This window comes from Chelonoidis abingdonii, chromosome 2 (assembly GCF_003597395.2).
Source record: "Chelonoidis abingdonii isolate Lonesome George chromosome 2, CheloAbing_2.0, whole genome shotgun sequence".
Lineage (NCBI taxonomy): Eukaryota > Metazoa > Chordata > Testudines > Testudinidae > Chelonoidis > Chelonoidis abingdonii.
This window is the reverse complement of record NC_133770.1, coordinates 66888972-66910802: the sequence shown is the minus strand read 5'-3', so window position 1 is coordinate 66910802 and position 21831 is coordinate 66888972. Positions and strand designations below refer to the sequence as shown.

The 21831-nt window shown below is 40.5% G+C and overlaps 2 protein-coding genes and 1 long non-coding RNA gene across 3 annotated transcripts; 2 read left to right on the top strand and 1 right to left on the bottom strand.

Moving 5' to 3' along the window:
- Positions 1-3163: 3163 nt before the first annotated feature.
- Positions 3164-5100, top strand: HOXA2 (homeobox A2). The gene is made up of 2 exons (XM_032773812.2): positions 3164-3545; positions 4101-5100. The coding sequence occupies exons 1-2, from the start codon at positions 3164-3166 to the stop codon at positions 4838-4840; spliced, it is 1122 nt and encodes a 373-aa protein (XP_032629703.1). The 3' UTR covers positions 4841-5100.
- A 302-nt stretch (positions 5101-5402) lies between these two features.
- LOC142046198 (uncharacterized) lies at positions 5403-9444 on the bottom strand. The gene is made up of 2 exons (XR_012655097.1): positions 9222-9444; positions 5403-5731 (listed from the first exon to the last, which is right to left on the bottom strand). It is a non-coding gene; the product is annotated as an uncharacterized LOC142046198 (long non-coding RNA).
- Positions 9445-9658: 214 nt separating this feature from the next.
- Positions 9659-11068, top strand: HOXA1 (homeobox A1). The gene is made up of 2 exons (XM_032773811.1): positions 9659-10307; positions 10710-11068. The coding sequence occupies exons 1-2, from the start codon at positions 9659-9661 to the stop codon at positions 11066-11068; spliced, it is 1008 nt and encodes a 335-aa protein (XP_032629702.1).
- The last annotated feature ends 10763 nt before the right edge of the window (positions 11069-21831 follow it).

The following is a 21831-nucleotide window of genomic DNA, read 5'->3' as shown; positions in this document are numbered from 1 at the left end:
AGATTTTTCTTTCATAATACTATGTGACCTTATTTTTAAAATTCAGACTATAAATCAGGTTGAACCTTAATAGACTTGGGTGAAATATACTCATGTATGTATACAGAGACATAAACATATGCCATGTATATATTAACCCATGCTTTTCAGTATCTGTACCTTTTAATGCACAGGAAAAATGTCGCCATTTTGGTCTCACTCTAAAATATTATTAATCGTGACTCTTTATCTTGTTCTGAGAATCATCCTTGCTTGAAGTTTGTTGAAAATATTATAATGTATCCATGAATCTATATATAGGTGTTCTGCAAAAATATATATAACATTTCAGTCAAAGAAAGCGATTTTGTATGTAGTTATTTTAAGCGTATATATATATTGAAGCAACTGAAGAAGAGGTTGCTTAGAATCTGTCTGACATTTTTCGTTGAAACATAATATATATTCAAAACTGACCTAGGATAGAACATTAATCTGAAGAGGAAGAAAATATCTTTTGGCAATTGATGAATCCAGAAAGGATTATTTTGGAAATGTTTCTGTTTTATTTAAACAACTCTTGTTTTAGGAAAGTTAAATAAAATCAAAGGAAATGTCAGAAGCTATGAATTCTTCATGTGTTGCTTCTTTTAGCACAGATAATTAAATCTATAAAAATATTCGAAAGAATTTGGCTCTCCACCCCCTCCCCCTCATTACATATATATATGAGCGCAATTTCCATTACTTTTTCCAGAAAAAAATATATCATACATCTGGTTTGTTTTAATTTTTAGATCTTGTTTTTAAAAAAATCTATTGATTAACACATATTTATAAAAGCAGAGTAATAGATTTTTTTTCACAAGTATTTTACGTTCATTGTCCGAAGAGAAAAACCTTTTGTTCCAGGTGGTTTTTGTATTACACCGACCACAAGAAAATAAATAGAATAAATAAATAAATAAATGCACAGGATACCTACACCCACACAGTTTTTACTTACAAAGCCTGGTTACACTCCAAATCTCCCTCTTTCTCTCCCTTTATTGTCTTTTTATCCTACTGTTAATTCCAATATTTTCAAGGAAAAATAACCCCCAGCACTAAGCCAAATAGAACCGTACTGTTCCCACAGTACTGAGAATAACCCTGTAACAGTACATTTTTAAAAGGAGCCCTTTTCCTTGTTTACTTGCGTTTCTTGCTCTCCTTCTTTGCTCGGTCACATTTGATCTTGGAAAGAGCAAGAAGGTTTAAATGTGTTCTTAAGGGCCAGTAGCTGTCAAACCTTTTGGCGGACAAGATTGATCACGCGCAGGCATCACCAGAGCTTTGTTTGGAGTAAAAGCAAGAAAATTAAACCCCCAGTATTTTCCAACAGCATCTATATTTATAAGGCATCCCTTCTGAGGTATTAAATGACAAGTCTTGTTCTGTATTTTATTTAAACAACCCAACAAAACAACCCCCCTTTAAAATGCCCCAACTCCATCCCTCCTCCCGAGCCTTTCCCAGATATACTTCATCTTGTGGATTTATTAGCTTCAAACCTAAGGGTTTTGGTCAGCCTCGGATAGAGTGGAGGTCTAACGATCAGTTTGTTATTTGAACCGCTTACAAAGATTCTGGCCATGCATTTCAATACAATCCCGAAATTGAGCAGCTATTGCCAGCGCGAGCCTGATTTGGCTTCCTTTAGACCATTTAAAAAAAAAAAAAGCACAATGATGTTTTTCATCTTGAATATAAAAAGCTGTACGAAACAGATATGGCCTGTGTGCTGTGGAAAATAAAATTCCGGATATATTCATTGTGAATAATAATAATAATAATAATAATAATTAATAATTGTAGCCCTTAGCATCATATTTTACCACTCTTCTCGATTTGATTAGAAAAATTGTTTCAAAACATCAGCGTTCAGTAGTTTCATAGCTCTGTAAGTGTTAAATCAAAACGACTGTAAACAAAGTAAAATGCTTTTAGATCATGTACAGTTATTCAAGTTAGAATCCTTGCAGCATTTTCCCCTGACATATTAATATTTATATACATATCTGACACTACCTTCCAATATATTTCCCTGCAATTGAGCATACTCACCAGACCCAGTCTACTACGGTTATTAAGCAAAACATGTCAGCAGACGCGAGTATAGTTTACAAACTAATGCACTAGATGGCTTAGAGTATTTACAGTATATCTACATCTATATGATATAGATATAGCTATTATGGTCCACTTCTGTGAAGTCAACTGCAGTGAAAAGTCATGACCATAAAGCTGTTTCTATGTTATTCTTCCCGTAGGAGCAAGGCTGCAGCGGAAAATCCTGCTAAACAATGGGCTCAGAGATCGGCGGCTAGTTGTTCTCCATACTGTATATACTCTCTCCCCCCAAAGCAAAAGTGTCTTAGAGATGCCAATTCGGGAGCAGTAAACTAGTTAGGGGAAGTGCTATTCCCCAGGAAAAAAGCAGGACTCTCTGCCAGTAACTCCTGCCTGGGTGCAACTTCTTATGTGGCTGAGATGTGGGGGCCCTAGGTGTCAAAACTTTGAAGATTAATGGATTACTTTGTTAATGACTCAAAGCGTCAGATTGAGGTGCTTAAATGATTTGCGAGGTGCAAAGCGTTTTCCTGACAGTCCCAAACAATGAGATGAGTGTGCGGGAGGAGACATGAGGGGCAGCACTCTGCAGGACAGGCAACCACACACACACACACACACACACACACACACATACACACTAGCACGCACAGATCATTTCAGATTAGGACGCAAAGCCGATAGATACAGATATATAATTTCCCCCCTAAAAAGTGTAAATAAAGCCTTTCTGGCCCCCAATGAGGCGTTCCTTCCCGACTTTTTTGGATCAATCAAACAGACAGTGGCTTCTTTTGATTAAAGCCCAAATTGTCATTGGGCAGAGGCAATCATGTGACAGCCAATTCGGTCCAATTTCAACCTTGTCTCCATGAATTCAATAGTTTAATAGTAGCACGGTCCCCATACGGCTGTAATCAGTGAATTAGAAAAAAAACACCCCACCAGCGATCTTCTATGATATATTTTTTTCTTCTCTCTCTCTCCTTTTTCCTGGGCCTTTCCCCCCTCCCCCCAAAAAACCCTCAATAAGAGGGAACTTTTTCTCCAAGGGGGCTGCGAGTTGAAGGCCATGAATTTCGAATTTGAGCGAGAGATTGGTTTTATCAATAGTCAGCCATCGCTTGCTGAGTGCCTGACATCTTTTCCCCCTGTCGGTGATACATTTCAAAGTTCATCAATCAAGAACTCGACGCTTTCACACTCGACACTGATTCCTCCTCCTTTTGAGCAGACCATCCCCAGCCTGAACCCAGGCAGCCACCCTCGCCACACCGGCAGCAGCCGTCCCAAGCAGAGCCCCAATGTCAGCAGCAGCAGCCCGGTGCCAGCTGGCGCCCTGCAGCCTCCGGAGTACCCCTGGATGAAAGAGAAAAAAGCCTCCAAGAAAACTACCCTCCCGCTTGCTTCGGCCTCAGCCTCAGCCACTGGACCAGCCTGCCTAAGCCACAAAGGTCAGTTAAAAGACTTTCCCCTAGAGCTAGCGCTTTTCCTTGGATTGTTGCTTTCCCAACTTCACTGGAAATGGTCTGGAGGAGGAGGAGGAGGAGGAAATAAACTGGTGGGCTCCACAGTGTTATTAAAACCCCCAAACTTTCCCTAACTTGTTTAATGTGGGATGATTTATCTGAGTTGGAGCTGACCTCCTCTTGTCTCGCTGTCCTAGAGTTAGGATATTTGACAGTAATGAAGAGTGATAGATTGCTCCTGCTCAGCTAAGCAGCTGATGCATTAATTATAAATTGTAGTATGGCTAATATAAAGTTTGCTCTGGTAGGTCTGGGAGCTAGATGCAATAATTTTATTGAGGTCCTTTATTGGAAAGGGGTCCACAGTATCGGGAGCACAGGAGTGCAACACAATGGATTTACTGCAGCCAAGGGCGGCCATTTTGTTGCAGTTGATATTTTATGCTATATATATCTATATATCTATATATCTTTCCCCTCTCTGAGGTGGAATGTGCTGGGATGCTAAAACTCAAACTGTGCATTTATCTGTTTTTACAGAGTCTCATGAAATCCCCGAAAGTGGTAACGGTGGATCTAGGAGGCTGAGGACGGCTTATACCAACACCCAGCTTTTGGAGCTAGAAAAAGAATTTCATTTCAACAAGTATCTCTGTAGACCAAGGAGGGTAGAGATCGCAGCTTTGCTGGATTTGACTGAGAGACAAGTAAAAGTCTGGTTCCAGAACAGGAGGATGAAGCACAAGAGACAGACCCAGTGTAAAGAGAACCAAAACAGTGAGGGGAAATTTAAGAATCTAGAGGACAGCGAGAAAGCAAAAGAGGAGGAGGAGAAATCGCTCTTTGAGCAAACCCTCAATAACGTCTCAGGTGCTCTTTTGGAAAGGGAAGGTTACACTTTTCAACAAAATGCACTATCTCAACAGCAGGCTCAGAATGTACACAATGGAGAGTCCCAAAGTTTCCCAGTTTCGCCTTTAACAAGCAATGAGAAAAATCTGAAACATTTTCAGCATCAGTCACCCACTGTTCAAAACTGCCTATCAACAATGGCCCAGAACTGTGCAGCTGGCCTGAACAATGACAGTCCTGAGGCCCTAGATGTACCTTCTTTACAGGACTTTAATGTTTTCTCCACAGATTCCTGCCTACAGCTTTCAGATGCAGTTTCACCCAGTTTGCCAGGCTCTCTGGACAGTCCTGTAGATATTTCTGCTGACAGTTTTGACTTTTTTACAGACACACTCACTACAATTGACTTGCAGCATCTGAATTATTGAGAAATTAAAGACGTCCTGTCGCCAACGGTTATGGCTTGTTTCAAATTACTTTCTTTTATTTTTCTTTTCCTGGTCAGTATTTTCTGTTTATTAATTCCCTTTACTGTGTTCCAGAGCCATTTTTACTGTTTCTTATGAAGTTTTAGTTGTGTTCAGTTTAACCTAGCCACATTCTAGGTCCCTCTATGAAAGCAATATATGAGGCCTGTAAGAAAGTGATCATATAGAATTGTATCTTCACTTTCTTTTTATTTTTGTATTACATTAGGATGCATTGTCATAAGTATTTTTGGTAGAATAAATTCTTGTTTGCTACAAGTAGCTTTCTTCTCTCTCTCTCTAGACTCAAACCATAACCCGTATCCCCCCCCTCAACCCCTTATTTAACTTCAGAAATAAAATTAAGACATTCTGGTCACAATCTCTCTCCTTTTGGTAATTTAATATATTTATTAGAGAGAAAAAATCACATTTAAATTCTTTATTGCAAAGGTTCTCATAAGTCAAGTCAAAGTACCCGATGATTCTCACAAACAAATATAACTAAAAGCCCACAGAGCTCACATAAAGATTTCTTCCTTTTAATGTACACATAACACGTTATTCTCTGTGTGAATACAGGTCTTGCATTTTCTAAACTGTGACAAACATCATGTATATGCAGCTTTGCGGTTACAGACAAAATAGAATCTATTGTAAATGGGAAACGTGCCTGCTGGAGAAACTGGCTTGTTACACGGGTGGAATGCTCATTTTAAGCATCCTCTTTTTCTATAACTCAGTGCTTAGGTGTCCAGCAAGTCGTTTTCTGAAACACTTCTTTAAAAATACAAATGCTAACAAAGTACGCCTTGGATTAGCTCCCAGGTGCTGAAAGGTCCCAAAATAAATCTAAAAAAGAGAGGAAATAAAAAAAAAGTTATTATGTAAAAATACATTTAGGACGGACCGTAAGTTCTTTGTGCTATTCTTTCTGAGATTTCTGTGGGGGTCCCATAACAAAAAAGCCCCTTTCTTTTTAAACAGGTTTGCAGTGCCAAGGGTTGATCATTAAAACTGGAAGCTAATGGTTAACATGTTCAAATTTCAACGGAGCCAGTTCAGCGGCCCCCTCTCCAAAATGTGTTACTTCCTCAATTACAGCAGTAAAGAAGCACATTAAAAACTCCAGCTAATTTGGTAAGAATATTATCGGTATTAATTACCTAGCTCAGAAGGTGAGCGTTTTTTACTCTTCTAAAATCAAGCAACAGATGCTAGCCGATAGTTTTGCCGCCCACAGATCTGTAGACCCTTGATTCTGAGTATTCCGGAATATTTCTGAAACACAGTGAATGGATTCGTTTGTCTCAAGTAGTTTGTTTCCATTTCAGCTGAGGTGTGTTGTTTCTCTGATCCGCAACACGTTGTGGAGCTGAGATGCGTGGGCAATAGCTGGAAGAGGTTGGATGCAATTCTTCCTAAACTCATAAATCACACTCTTTCTATGAATGAGAATGTCATCAAAGAGATCAATGGCAGGAACACATGCACAAATAAAAATCCTCGTACGTATTTGCCGGAGCCGGGGAACCCCGTCTAAAACCATTAAGTTAGAAGGCGTTTAGTCATAATTCATTTTTATTGCTCGTTTAAAACAACAGATTGGCTAAGCTGCGGATGCCTCAAAAACCTCGGGCCTGCTTCTTTTCTCTCGCTGCTTCAGCACTTTCGCTTTGGGAAGAGGGCAGTTCCGTCAAGTATTTTAACGCAGGTTACAGGGTTCCAATGGGATTTAATTGTTAATATGTGATTGGCTTTAGATATTTATATATGATGTATATACAGAGTGATCTTTTAGCATCTTCTTAAAATAACAGAATTGTTTAGTGAAAGACCAGTAAACGTCTCTCAAGCTATATTTAAAATCACTATCTGCAAATCTATCTGAGATACAATTCTTCAAAGAAACTCATTGTAACCCCTAAATCTTGAGTGTGTGTGTGTGTCGGGTGGGGGAGGGGGAGACACAAAGAGTATTATTTGGAGAATGTCCCAAGAATGTGCACCAGGCATCAGAAATGCTTCAAAGGCTTGAATTGCTGGAGATGCAAACTCGACTTTCTGTAAACCCGGATGGACCGAAGCAACAAAGGAGGCAGGCTGGGGGCTAGCAGAAAGGTTTGACTTTTAAAATAGCACAGCTCTGAATTTTGTGTGCATTTGCGACCGTGTCTGATGGCAACTTTTCTCTTCGGGGGGATGAAGAGATATTTATCCTGGTGTGTCCCCTTCCCATTATGTTGCACTGAGGCTCTGTAATGGCAGCAGAATTCGAGGCATTAGAGAAGAGACAATGTGACAAAAGACGCGGATTTCTTCAAAACAATGGTACAGAAATGAAGGGAAACGATTTAAAGGAAGCAGAGGAGAGTAGCAGAGGAGCTGTTATTTGGCAAAAATTACGGGTAAATATATAGAGAGGAATTCTATGTGCAGATAGATTTGCAGCTATATTGATTTTAAATAGAGAGAAGTTTACTGTTCTTTTAGCCAACAATTCTGTTCTTTTAATATGATGGTATAACATCAACGATGTTTATAAATAAATTATACATATACGGTATACTAAACAGTTTTGTTAATCGTTAAAGTAGTGGGGGGAAAAAAACCACCCTGGACAAAGCCTTCTCTTTTATAGTAAACAGATTCTCCAGCCTGTGTTTGCACCTGATTTATACAGCCCTTATCACAACTGATTGACAAGAATTAACTAAGACAATACTGCAGCCAAAAAAGGTTGAGCATTGTTCCATACATGCTTGCTGGACTCCCCCTCCCCCAACCCCCACAGATTTTAAGAAATCGAACCTTTTCAAACAGCTGGTATCTAGGCATGTTTGTAAACTGTAAAATGGAAGGACAAATCTTTTTATGGATAAAATTGGGAGGAGGAACATATATTCGTTTTTCGGTGGCGTCAGGGGAGGCTGTGGAGGTGAGATGGATACATGGGTGGCCTAATAGGAGCCTCGAACACTTCTGGTGGCTTCTCGCTTGGAAGAGGATGTTGCACTTAGTATGTGTGGGTGGCTAGAGGGAGGGGGCTGGAGAGTCAAGGGGGAAATAGCTCTTTGTATTTTAAAATACAAACAATCAATCTGGCATGGTGATAATACAAAATCTGCCAAAGTTGAAGTGTATCTGCATAAATTCACCCACAGTTCGCCAGGCTGAAAAAGACAAGAATAAAACTATTCCCGAAGTTCAGTAGCTGGCTGCACATGTTTGACAAGCTCTGTAACTGCCTGTATCCGTCTGAATAGATATGGGGAACGTGAAATCAAATGGCAAATACCAACGATCATCTATACTGTTCTATACATTGGTTCTATTTTCCTTGGCTGGAACAAGAGAAAGTTTTAGCAAATTTTGAGAGAGATCACACAGTGTGTGTGTGGGGGGAGACACCTCTGCCAGCAGCCATCTGTTTACTCTCCCCTCTACTCTTGTATACTCTGTGGTGGAGTACGCAGCCACCAAGTGACAAAGGCAATTAATTGGAGTTAGGGACTGCTGTGGCCCTTCACCTCCTTTTTTCTCCCCCGCCCCCTTACCCCATGGCGTGTCATCCGTTGTTTGGGTGTGTTTATCGTTAGGAACTGTCCCTTGATCTCACGCAGTGTGTGTGTGTGTGTGTGTGTGGCACAGACGCCGCGGGACCCCAGCAGATGGGATTGCAGAACCTGGACAAGCTTCCAGCCTGCCCCACTTTTGCAGTCATCATCCATTTTCCTGACCCCTCCCCTGTCCTCCCTCCCCAGCCCCGAAACCTACGGAGCTCACGTAACCTGTGGTTAGCTGGGCAGAGCCCCAAATGGGGGCCGCTGCGGCAGCGCTCCAGCCACTCCTCGCCCCATGCCTGGGCGCGGTGGCAGAAGCCGGGCGAGCCCGCCTGCCTGCAGCACAATGGGGTTAAATTACAAAAGCGCCTAATTTCCATGCTAATAACATCGGCGCGCTGGGGATGGGGATGGACATGGACAAGCCCCTTTAACTCTTGGCTGGTCGAGCGCGGGGCTCTGCGGAGGCTCCAGGAAAGGGGACACCCAGGCGTGGTCCCCCGAATGCCTCCAGCCCCGAAATGCTGCGCGAGGCTCCCTTCTGCACAGCCCTCTTGCCAGTCCAGCTGGGGTCCGCACAAGGACCAGCCAGCCGGAGGGCAGAGGGGACGGGCTGTCCTGACCGCACCAGCAAGAGCGGCGCACTCTCGGACCATCTGTAAAGGCGATTCCCCCCGGAGCGGTGCTGGTGGTGGCAGAAATACTCCCAAGCGCGCTCCGGGGAAGGGTGAGGCCACTAACTGCCCTGCGCGCAGAAAGCGTGGAAGCGCCTGTCTTACCTGGGTTCCTCCAGCTGGGTCTCCGAGCCCTGTAATCCATTCAGTAGGAGCACCCCCCTCCACCCCCCTCCAGAGGCGCCTCCGCGTCAGCTGCTGCAGGCTGAGCGCCTGGGCTCACACTGTCTCTCTGGCCCCGGCTCTGAAGCCCCAATCCACTGGCTAAGGGGGAGGGGTACGGGGGGGGGGAGAGAGAGGAGGTGGTGGTGGCTCCGCGTCACCTTGATGGAGGAGCGCTCGGAATTTAAATGCCACTGGAACGGTGATCCATCACCAGCAGGAGCAGGGAAATTTTAGCAGGAGGCTCAGCCATTGGCTGCCGCCCTCACGTGTCCACCTCTCACTGTACATTCATATCATTTTTCTCCTGGCCCCATGGAGGAAGTGAGAAAGTTGGCACGGTCACCCAGGACTCCGAAGACCCGGACACTCGGTGATAAATGGACACGGCGAGGATGAGTTCCTTCCTCGATTACCCCATCCTCAGCGCAGAGTCCGGGGCATGCTCTTCCCGAGCCCATCCTCCCCCAGATCATGGGATTACAACTTTCCAGTCCTGTGCGGTCACTGCCAGTAACTGCAACGGAGATGATCGCTTTATGGTTGGCAGAGGGGTCCAGATAAGTCCCCATCACCACCACCATCACCATCACCACCACCAGACCGGTGCCTACCAGCATCACAACAACAACCTGGGCATGTCCTACTCGCACTCTAGCTGTAGCCCGGGATATGGCACCCAGAACTTCAGCGCGGGTTACAGTCACTACGCACTAAATCAGGAAGCAGATGTAAGTGGAGGGTATCCCCCATGCACCCCGGCCGTTTACTCTGGAACTATCTCATCTTCCATGGTCCAGCATCATCACCCCCACCAAGGTTATGCTGGGGGCACGGTGGGTCCCGCTCAGTACATTCACCCCCCATACGGACAAGAGCAGCAGAATCTGACTCTAGCGAGTTATAGTAATTCCTTATCCCCTCTCCATGCCAGCCACCAAGAAGCTTGTCGCTCTCCTTCTGCAGAGACCTCGCCTCCAGCACAAACCTTTGACTGGATGAAAGTTAAAAGAAATCCGCCTAAAACAGGTTAGTCGTGATTTCAGAGCAGGGGGCTGTTTCTTTCCTCTTCCACTTTCTTTAATAAAACAAAACGAACCCAAGTCATGTTGCCTTCTGATCTATAGTGTACAGGTGCTTTGTTGTTTATAGGTAAGGAGATCTGAGACCTCTGATGGACAGGTTCATCAATCTGATATAATGGCAGTTCCATGCTGGGTTTTTCGGTGGTAATATTTCTTGTAATTTGTAAACAACTTATCAAGTTTCCTTTGATACACACTAGTGGCCGACTTTATGTTAGCACCTCACACTCCATCACTCACTGTCCCTCTTTTTAAGAAGTTCTTGTTCCATATCGCTTTACCTCTGTGTACATATTGATTATGTCACCTGTACATCACTTATTTAACGTTTCATATACTTTTGCAGGGAAAGCTGGAGAGTACGGATACGTAGGTCAGCCCAACACCGGGGTTAGAACCAATTTTACCACTAAGCAGCTCACAGAACTGGAGAAAGAATTCCATTTCAACAAGTACTTGACAAGGGCCAGAAGGGTGGAGATAGCTGCTTCACTGCAACTTAATGAAACACAGGTGAAGATCTGGTTCCAGAACCGTAGGATGAAGCAGAAGAAAAGAGAGAAGGAGGGGTTGCTACCCATTTCCCCTGCTACCCCGACAGGAAGTGAAGAAAAAACAGAGGAATCATCAGAAAAGTCCAGTTCATCCCCATGTACCCCTTCACCAGCTTCATCTACCTCAGACACTCTAACTACCTCAAACTGAAATATTTCTGGCCCCCACTGTTTTAGATATATGACTCCCACTCTAAAGCCACATCTTTAGCAAAGCCTTGTTGATTTAAAGTATATTTTAATCTTTAGGTCATCTTTACATCAATCAACTTGTTTCAAGAGAATTTGGTTTTAGAAGGTTTCCCAGCTGTTTAGTCTATGCAGAACTAAACAAATTAGTGGTTTCCATGATCAGGTTTCTGATGACCACTTATTCAAAATTCATATTTTTTAAAATTCCAGCTAGCGCTGCTGTTTGCTACAGAAGATTTGTTGGCACAGTTACGAGTTTCTCTCAGTAGAATAAAATTGCAAGGAGGTTTCTATATTTTTCCTTACATAAAGACAGGATATATGGAGTACATAACCTCATGAAAAGATGCACTATTGAAAGTGTTTACACGAATTATAGACCTTTCATCCTTTAATTTAATGTATTCTTTTTCGTGTGTATGAGTTTGCTGGTTGTAAATACTTTGTCCAAGAGATTTATCTTTTTACAGATTTTTTAGAAATGATGTCTAGATTATCAGATTAAATAGGGTAGGTACATTCTCAAAGTTGATTCAATTTTATATTGTTAAAACTGATGATCATATCAGCTAAATTTGTTAATGTCAATCAGATACCTCAAATAATAGCACCATTTCTTTTAATGAGATAGAAGAAAAAAGCTTCAATTGCACTGGGTTTTGTAAACTTTGCTTAGTGTGCTCCCACCTCACCTCCCCCATCTGTGCTGGATTATATTGGACCTAAGGGTATATTACCCTAAAGACCTGACCTACGCCTATTTTCATATTAATCCTTCCTTAGACTTGATGTCTTTTCGACCAAATCGTAAATGTGATGAATGGCCAAATGAATGTATATTTTATGTGATTCGTGTATGGAACATTGCATGATGCACAGTGCTTCGATGTACTTAAGGTACACTGAGTTTTATCAGTTGTCATTTGTGAGAAAACCATCTTCCTGATTTTCTGTACAATCTTTAAAGGTTCTGAGATTCTGTAAATGATGAATCCAGAGCAAAATTTACGGGTCCTAAAATGTCTGTAATAAATATAGTCACGTTTCAGGTATACTTGGTTTGGGTGCTTTTTATTTGTGCCGTTGTTGATCATACTTAGCTCAACATTTCAGTTTCTTCATTTTCACTGATGTGGCCTTTGATTGCTGCTTAATAAAAAGTAATTTCTCCTAATCGTTACTGTGCTGAGGTCAGAACTCTGCGGTTCCTTTCAACCGTGCCACATCACACAAGCCTGATTCCTTTTTCATGTTCCAGCAATATTATCTTTAGAAAATATAAGAAAGCTCGCCTCTCTATTGCAGCAGGAGGGAATTTATGAACTAGATCTATTTTTGAAACGCAAATACTAGCACTTCCTGGTTCAAGTGCTAACCTTTTCACCTCGAACTGAATGTTGACATATCTATAAACAGAGCTCTCTTCAAAAGCAAGAAACTGTTTTCAGTCAGTCTTTCTTCACATCGTAGGCCAATAGTTAAGAGAGTCACATTTCATTATCCCTAATATAAAGCTGACCCAAGAAATGCAGCTTCATTCTCCCTCCTCTTTACATTGCCAGTGACATCTTTAGGACGTTAACAACCGGAAAGTTGGGTGCTTCTTCTTCATGGAGATGGAACTCTAATGCTACACATTTGCCCCTTATTTCAAAGAGAAATTCACCTCCAGGTGATACACACAACTTGTTCTTGCCAAAACGCACAGTAATCTACACTGATCGGATGCTTTCGCTGTGCGTAAAACAAGTTCTTTCAGGTAAATTTTAGGAAATCCTGAAATACTTCGATTCAAGTTAATACAGTTTGAAGATTAAAAGAAAGCTCCCTCCACCCCTCTTTTTTATTGACTGTATTTCAGGGCTGAGTACAAACATACTCAGCTAGACATGTGAGGTATAAAAATGATGCTAACTTTTGAATTTCAGCCCAAACAAATAACTTTTTATTCCTTCCCTGCACATCTGTAGGCAAATTTTACAAAGGCTAGGCTGCTCATAACGCGGCTGACTCTGCTTGGAGGCTCTATAGAGGCTCAACGAAATTTTCTTCACTTCAGTGTCAAAAAAGACAAGCCTTGATTTGCAGGCGCGTCGGCCATATCAAGAGCAAAGAGATCTGCCGTAGCACAGGGCTGTCTCCAAAGGCTCCTGTGAATGCAGCCGAACTTCAAAGCAGAAGCAGATATTTCTTTCATTTCCCCGCCTGGCTTATACTTTACCTTTTGTTTATTAGTGTAAGGCCACAAAGTAAAACAGATGGCTCTCTTCCCGATCCTTTAATGTGTTAAAGTGCCATTTGCATGCCAATGAGGTGATTTCAATATCGAAAACTGTATCCAAACATGTTGGAATTTGGTTCTGCAACCTGGCTCCCCGGTGACGGCTTAATGGAACAGAAAGAATAGCAATACATTCTACACTAAATGTAGCAGTTCCTGCTTGTCACTGCGTAAATCTGCAGGCAAGCGATTCCTTTCCAAAGGACCCTTTACCTTTCCTCAACGAAAACCTGCGTATCTTTTTGCTGCCCAAATAGATTACATCAAAGGGACCTAACACGTTCTGCTTCAAAGTCTTGTCTTGGGTTTCGCTACAAAAAATCGTTAATGAAGAAAAATTGAATGAAAATCTGTAGACTTCCGGCGCCTGATTTTTGTAACTGAAAGTAAAGAGGGCGACATAAAATAATGTTCATAATAAAAGCATTATTTGACCTGACAAGGAGGTTCATTTTCTTTTAAATTTCTTACAATTCGTTTGTTTTTACTATAGTCTTTTTTTTTAAGCGTCCAAATGTCAAACGAAGTTAAGCATCTTTCTATAATACTGGCGTTCACCTTTAAAGTTTACTTTTGGAGGCTGTTGAGATGCTTTGGTGTTTTCCTCTGGGGCTATCAGATTGAAACAGATCAATATTTACTCAGTCTGAAAGGGTTGTTGAAAAGGCAGCTAACAACAAACTGCTTAGCTGCTCACCCCTGTTTAATCTCAGGTTCACCGAAAGTTCAAGCAGAAATGAATTCAGTGATGGGTCACTTTAGAATGAGTCCCAGCGGTTTATCTCAGTGCTCTGGTAAAGGCAACAATTACAGATTCAGGCTCTCTCTACGAGAGCAGCAAATTTCCGATTATTCTTTTGCTAAGCGATGTTTACTAAAAACTTAAAACATTTTCTTTTATTTTGCTGATATTTTGCTCTCCCCCCTTCTGTTTCGCTTTCTCCGCCAATTAGCCATACTGTTGGTAAAACCAGGAACAGCTATTAAAATTGATTGGCATAGATTCTTAAAATAAACCCTTTACAAGATATAATTAATTTAAAAAAGGTCTTTCAGAGGCTACCTTTCAGGGAAAGCACTGCACAAGATTGAATGGGAGAACATTTGTGTTTCAATAATAGCACCAGGATCTTAATATCTATCTAGAGCTATCTATCGGGAAGCGTGCAAGAGGAATTTTCAGACATTAATTTGTCTAAACTGTGTGTTTTTATTCTCTTCTGGTCCACCATTTACCAAAAAAAAAAAAAAAATTAAAAAAACATAGATCCAGGAGGAAAGTGGTGGACGTTGAGGCTAATTGCAGCAACTCTTCAGAGGTCAAAGTTCACGTAATCACTGCATAAATGCATACTTAATAGGAATTTATTAGCCCTTTTCTAATGGCAGCTCACGTTTTGGATGTAGTCCTGAGAGCGTTTCCATGAGCATATTGGTTCTCAGGAATTATCGCTCATAAATGCGGGAAATTGACACGTTGATTTCGTTTGAGATATAAATATTTTTTCGAAAATAGCTCTAATGCATTAACTTAGAAATTGGCTAGACATAGCCTAAGTAAATTGATAAATAAATGGAGCGAATACAGAAATAATTAAATGTATAATAATTGAATAAATAATAATATAATGTATCATAACATTAAAATTAAGTCTTTCTTTCTTTCTTTCGAAAGCATACATTCTATATCTTTGCCGGCATGTTACTTGGCTGGTTTTCACTGTTTAGATTCCTCTTTTATGGCATATGTGCCATAAAATATTTCGGGCCATAGCGAGTTACTCTTCTTTCAAGCGGAGAACGCCTGCTACAGTCAAGAGAGCTTTGCAATAAAATAAACTAAAAATAAAGAGTCAAAATAAAATCAAATCGATGTGCCTCTTTGTGCTTAAGAATTTCTGGGCAAAACCGGTTTATTTTGATCACGTGAGTAGTCCTATTTGCCACATAACTTTAAAGGGATTACGGGGAAGAGTAATATGAACAGTATTTGGCCGGAATAAAGGATCTGCGCTGTTTTTATAGGTAGGTGAGTGACACATCTGAAGCATTTACTACACATACATGTTGTTTCAATTATGATTTTACAAACTATCCTTGATCTCTTTTGGATTTCCTTACAAGTGCACATCTAAATTTTGGAAAGGTAATCAGGATTATTGATTATTAGAAGAGTTCCGCGGGCAATCAACCTTTACTATTATAAAAACAGGATCCATGGACATATCATTTCTTTCGCAGGAGTTTAGTTTAAAATATGAAATGAATACACTGTATAAAACTACTTAGCCAAAGTTCAAGATAAAGAGCATCCCGGACCGATGGCAAACAAACGACATGGAGGAAATCGGTATGGCTTGCTGCTTTACCTTTTGCATGCATATGATAGGTATTGTGGTCCAAAGGAAACTTTGGTTAGAAAAATATAGCACCATCTGGCAAAATTCTTGCAACAGTTGTCCCACGATTCTGTGGCGAGCTGAACTCATTATGTGATCAAAACTCGAGACGTATGTCTTAAAACTTCCCTCGCCTTCTTTACTACTGGGGCTTCCTTAGCAATCTGTGTTGTCAATAGTTTAACTAGCTTTGCTTTTCTTCACATACCTATTTTAAATTAAAACATATCCTGGGCTTCCACTTCCTAGGCCATTTATTCTGAATAACCTGCACGAACAAAAAGCAGAACTTAATCACTGAGGTTTTAAAAAATGAATAAAAGTAAAAGAACCCAAAAAAAACCTGCTTTGAAGGACTATTTTGGAAGCATATTTTAAAACGGTAGTTGGATCGTACAGCTGGCTTTAAGTCTGATCATACAAAATGACATGGATAACGAAATTTCGTTTTGCAATCACAATAATCATTAGTTGACTTAATGATCTAAGGCGCTGGGCTGCAGCCGTTGTAGTCAATGAGATTTTCACCTTTTACTTTAACTGGGACCGGATGGCGTGTTAACCCGAGATGTGTCAGAAAAGCTTATTTTGAAGTACTATGTTAAGGCTTGTTTTTAAAGTGTAATACCATCCAATGTTTAAATATGTATAAATCAATAATGTAGTGTAGCATTTGAGTTCCAACGATTCATATAATATATGTTTTTATTTTAAAATATTACTCAGACTAAGGCATGTTTGAAATCTATGTTTAATAACATCTTTAACTGTGTTATTACAAGTTACTCTTTTATGTACCTGTAATGTTATTCTTTGTTGTGAGAATTCCACCCAGGAACTCGCCTTTACAAACATTAAAAACGATGAAGGTAGCGAAAAATTTTTAAGACCATTCACTAATCTGTTGTTTTTTCAGGTTTTTTCCTTTCAAGTTTGAGTACAGTGCCTTTTTTTCGCTCTAAGTTTAATAAAACCTCACAAACCTAGAATGGTTGTAAACCACTGCACACCTATGTAAACTTTCAGCTTGGTTTGTGGTGCCCATTGTTTAATGTAAATATTACCCGGCCGATATTAGACTCTGATTCTACAAGGATTCTGCACGGAAAAAAGGTGAAAACGAGCAGCACAGGATGCGGCGTCCACAGTAAAACATGACTGGAGCAGGTATGTAGCAAGGGCCCGATCCTGCGCCCATTAAAGCTAATGGAAACTTTTCTATTACATTCAGTGGGAGCAGATTCGGAACCCTTGGAATCCAGCTGTTACTACGCAAACTCTTGGAGAAAACACAGACCCCTCGGCAGTGAGCTGCTCGGTCATTGCCTGAAGGTAGTTCTTGCCTGCAGGAAACCTTTGACAGTCTAGCTTTATAGTCATTTCTAGAGTAGACTCCTACTGCAGACACACTTTGCATTGATTTCATAGGGCCGAATCCCGCTGCCCCGACTCAGGGAGCCAATGGGATTTCTGCCGGAGTGACGACTCCAGGCTTTGGCCCACATTGGTGGAGGAAAGGGCTCAACCACACAATCCCCGTAGCGACGATTTAAAAACAAAACGAATGAGGAAGCATCACCTAAGTGGTTCATCATTTCAGTCTTCAGAGCCGAAGCCGAAATGGGCTATAAAGACGCACCTTCTAATGCTGAGAGGTTACAGTGTTCTGTAGTTCCGGTTTTGTCTTTATATCTTTATAGGCCACTGTGTGATGGCATTTAGAGGTCCTTTCTAAGCAGCTGTTTTCCCTAAGGCTCTGTGCCAATTCACTAAATTGGGGAGGGCGGGGGAAAGACGGTAGAGGAGTTATTTTAAAATGCAGGTCCGTAATCAAGAGCGAGCGGAAGCTAAGGGCCCGATCCTGCTATTTACATTAGTTATGGGAGTTTCGCTATGAACTTCGGTGTGAGCAGGATCAGGCCCTTGTATCTGAAGTTTAATGATTAAAGCTCAAGAGGGGATAGCATTAAGGACAAGCCATACTTTATGGATGATATTGCTCAGATATTATGGTGATTGGGGCCATATGTGGGATGGGGGAAACAGGGTTCCGATCAGCGTCCATTGGTGGCTTCATGATTGGTGCATGATTGCTATTCTCCCAGAAACTCTGCTTTCCCCAAAATGATAGCTACAAAGCCAAGGCAGATTAATGGAGTATCCAAAGTGATCACTTCTGATCTCCTTTGTCTATTAATAAACCCATCACCCCAAACCGGATAACCCTCCTTTTCTCTCTGTCAACGCTGTTGAAGTCAACAATGTACACTGGAGAAGAGGGATTGGACATGCCATCAGGGTCCTGCAAAGGGGTGGATCTTTTGGGGTTACTTGGTAACAGATGTTGACATTTACAGCGAGCTTAGTAAACAGAAAATTGGACTGGACTTTTTCATAGTCCATATGCTTTTCATCATCCCTCTTCCAGCTAAGACTAAGAAAGAAGCTTCCCTCTTCAAACTGATCATCTTCTCTCACCTTCAACAATCAGTCAGCTCTGGTTACATGGAATAAAGAGCAGAGAAAATACAAGGAAACTAGGTTCTTCTTAAACTGGGGGAAAGGATGGAGGGTGGAGGTCATTTTCTCGTGGACACCCACAGGCATCAAGTTGCAAACTACATTTATGTAAATTCTGAAAAAAATACTTCTGGAAAAATCATGTTAAATAAATAGAATACATCAGGAAAGATTCTCAGAGAATTAACCCTGTGCTTGGCTCAAAAGATTTTCTGATTAAAAGGAATCTGGTTGTGGCTCCAGGAAGGGGATAATTTATAAGACTGGGGAGAGAATTCATACCTGGCTTTCACTGCAAGTCAGAAATATGAATGAGCCAAAGCTTTTCCTACAATGGCATCCTTTGTAGGTTTATTTATTTTTAATAGGAATAAGATCCAGTCCTAATCCAGGATTAGTTTCTCAGCATAGTTGTAAAATACTCTTTCAGTCACATGAAAAATGGTAGGAAATGAATCTCTTCAGCCCTATTAGTCCATCCTGACAATGGTTCATCTTGAGAACAAATCCCAGCAGATTTGACCTGGAATGTCAGAAAACCCAGGGTTCACCCATGTATCTGGGGTCAGATCCATTGTAAAATAAAACACACAGGTTAAGGCAGTGTTGAGTTCCTCATTCTGCTCCTAGAAATGGGATAAAAACTAATTGTAACTAGAACCCAAAAGGTGATCCTGTCTGAGATGCATATCATAAAACATTGTTTAAGCAATGCAACATTATCCTGAACAATGTGCTCAGATACAGAAGTGGTTGTTGCAGGTAAATGAGGCACCCTGGGAGCAATACATGTAGTTTTGTAATTTATTAGCTATATATAGATATAGATATATAGTGTGTGTGTGTGTTTATGTGTATAATTTTTTTTTTTTATTTCAGTCAGTGCTGTAAGAGCACGCAACAATCCTGGAAATGAATATCAACACAGAAAGGGGCAGGGAGGCTCTGTACATAGGTCTGCAGTGGGATGAGTAATACAATGACTAAGATCTTGTCTATACTAGAAAGTTGCACCCCTTTAACTAAAATTGATTTTAAATCTAACAAGTTCAGTCCCTTCATGTAGATGCATTTAAATTGATTTAAATCTTGCTAATATCAATTTAGCTCGCAGATCAACATGTTTAGATGCAAATACATCTTTGTATTGTGCCCACAACCACTGTAGATCGCACTCAGATTTGAGCCTATGGTTGCAAAATTGGCCAGCTTCCCATTGCCAGTGGGAATTGGCCTGCCCGTGAGCTACAGGATTGCAAATCAGAGAACTACGCTAGTAAGATTAATAACCTATGACTAAGGGCAAATTCCTTCCTTTAAATCGCATCTTTAAACCTTTCTCTTGCCATTAACTTGACTCTCTCTGTAAAGCATCTTGTGATACTATTCATGAAGGAAGGTATATACAAACAATGCTACTGTACTGGGCCTTCTACTGAGTCGTATAGATACCTAGAAGTTATATGACAGTTAGATACCAAAATATTCAAAACACTATATATATATATATATATATATATATACACACACACACATTTATAAATATAAAAAAGACTTTTTTTAAAAAATCAATTGGAATCTATAACGGAATCACTTCTTTTTGACTACACAGGAGTATTTTGAGAATGACCATACACTTATTAGTATATCTACATTTTGTAGATATTTAGCATTCAATCCTGCTTCCACTGAAGTCAGTAGCAAGATGTCTATGGGAGCAGGATTAGGCCCTTAAAGACTCATAAACCATGTAAGGGCTGGATCCAAAGCCAATTTAAGTCTATGGAAAGACTTCCCATTGATTTCAATGGGCTTTGGGCCAAGCCCTGAATGTGCACAGACAGGCATATATATACCAAACAAGGTGCAAAATACTCCTCTCCAACGTGCTGTGAATGTAGACCAGGTAGGAGGGGGCAGCTCTGTCCCAATGAAATCAATGGAAGTCTTGTGGATCATGTCTACACTTACAAGCTTACAGCAGCACAGCTGCACCAATACAGCTATGATGCTCTAAAATCACTTGTGTAGTCACATTATGCCGCCTAGTGTAGACATGGTCTTATCTATTGCACCATCTTCATGGGATATCAACTGGGAGTTCTGCCAGCAAATTATGTACAGAATATGCAATCAAAGTACACACTGCATATCAGAGAGGATAATTTTGCCCAAGCAAGGTATGAATAGCCTGAAGTGAGTATGAAAAACTTGCCTTTATAAAGAATCTTAACTGTAGTCTTAGTATATGATCCCCTTCACTGCAACAGCAATAAGAGCAGGCCCCATAATAACCAGTCTTAACCAGGTTATAAATATAATCTATAATAGGGATCCATCTTGCAGTCCTTACTCATTGCAGTCAGCAAGAGCTTTGTATGAGAAAGAACTACAGGCCTGGGATCAGTAGTGACTATCTATTTTTCAGTGTGACATTTTACAAGAGTTAAAATAGTAGGTAAGAAGGAGTTACTATAAACGCAGCATTAAAAACAACAGTGAACCCACAAAATAATTGATCTCTCTTTCTCTCTTACTTTATAAAACTAATGTACTCTAGCAATATGAAGTTACCTACTTTGCTAATAAATCTGCTGTTTCAGGCCAATGTTTCCTTTTACATATAATTTATGGTTATATTGATTTTAAGCACTGACTCTATAGTCCCCTGCTGTTGTATTAAAAGATGAGTCCTAACTGAAAGACAAAGTGATCTTTGGCTAAAGTGCATAATAGAATGTTTTGGTTGCAACAAAGCAGATTTAATCTGATGAACGATAAAATGAAAAGCTTTGAACGATATTTTAAATGACAATTTTCAGTTAAAAAAAAGTTGTTAATGAAGCTGTAGAAAGCTGCCTTGAACCGATCAGTCCAAAAGCAGATGCTCTCTTGCTTTCTTGTCAATATTCTGGTTGCAGCATATATAGTAAACATCTGAGTGAATACAAAAGTATGTCCAAACCTTTCAGCCTGTTCCTAGATTTTTTTTGCCTTGAGGATATCTGCATATCTGCCAGGGACTTCAGTGGGAGCAGGATGAGGCCTAAAGCCCTTTCCATCTAGGTATAAAAAAATGTTTCATGTGCTTGTGGGTGTAATCAGTGCTTCTTTCTGGGTTTTGCAAGTCAGAATGGGTGAAGGCTTCCCCCACTTTTCACCTGTAGTATTTTATTTCTCTGAGTCTTCATCTCCTCAGATAGACTGAAAGATCATCAATAGATGAATGAGAGATCTGAGACATACTGTATATTGTGTTTCAGTATATTCATGTAATATATTTCATGTCAATAAGATAAGGATGCTGCTAATTCATGTGCTATCACTTCACAGAACTAAATACAATGATCAAGGGCACCCCTCCCTCCCAATTTAAACACATTTGAAGATCACCTTAAGTGGTAAAATGTATGAAACTTCCAAGTTAAGTGTGTAGTATATATATCAATTCTTTTTATGATTATGAGAATGTTATATATATGTTCTTTTTAATACTTAAGGCAGGCCCTTTTTTGCACTTTC

Coding starts and splice junctions, on each gene's coding strand:
- HOXA2 (XM_032773812.2), top strand. CDS start 3,164: ATGAATTTCGAATTTGAGCGAGAGATTGGTTTTATCAATAGTCAGCCA. Junction 3,546..4,100: donor AGCCTGCCTAAGCCACAAAG/GTCAGTTAAAAG, acceptor CTGTTTTTACAG/AGTCTCATGAAATCCCCGAA.
- HOXA1 (XM_032773811.1), top strand. CDS start 9,659: ATGGACACGGCGAGGATGAGTTCCTTCCTCGATTACCCCATCCTCAGC. Junction 10,308..10,709: donor AAGAAATCCGCCTAAAACAG/GTTAGTCGTGAT, acceptor ATACTTTTGCAG/GGAAAGCTGGAGAGTACGGA.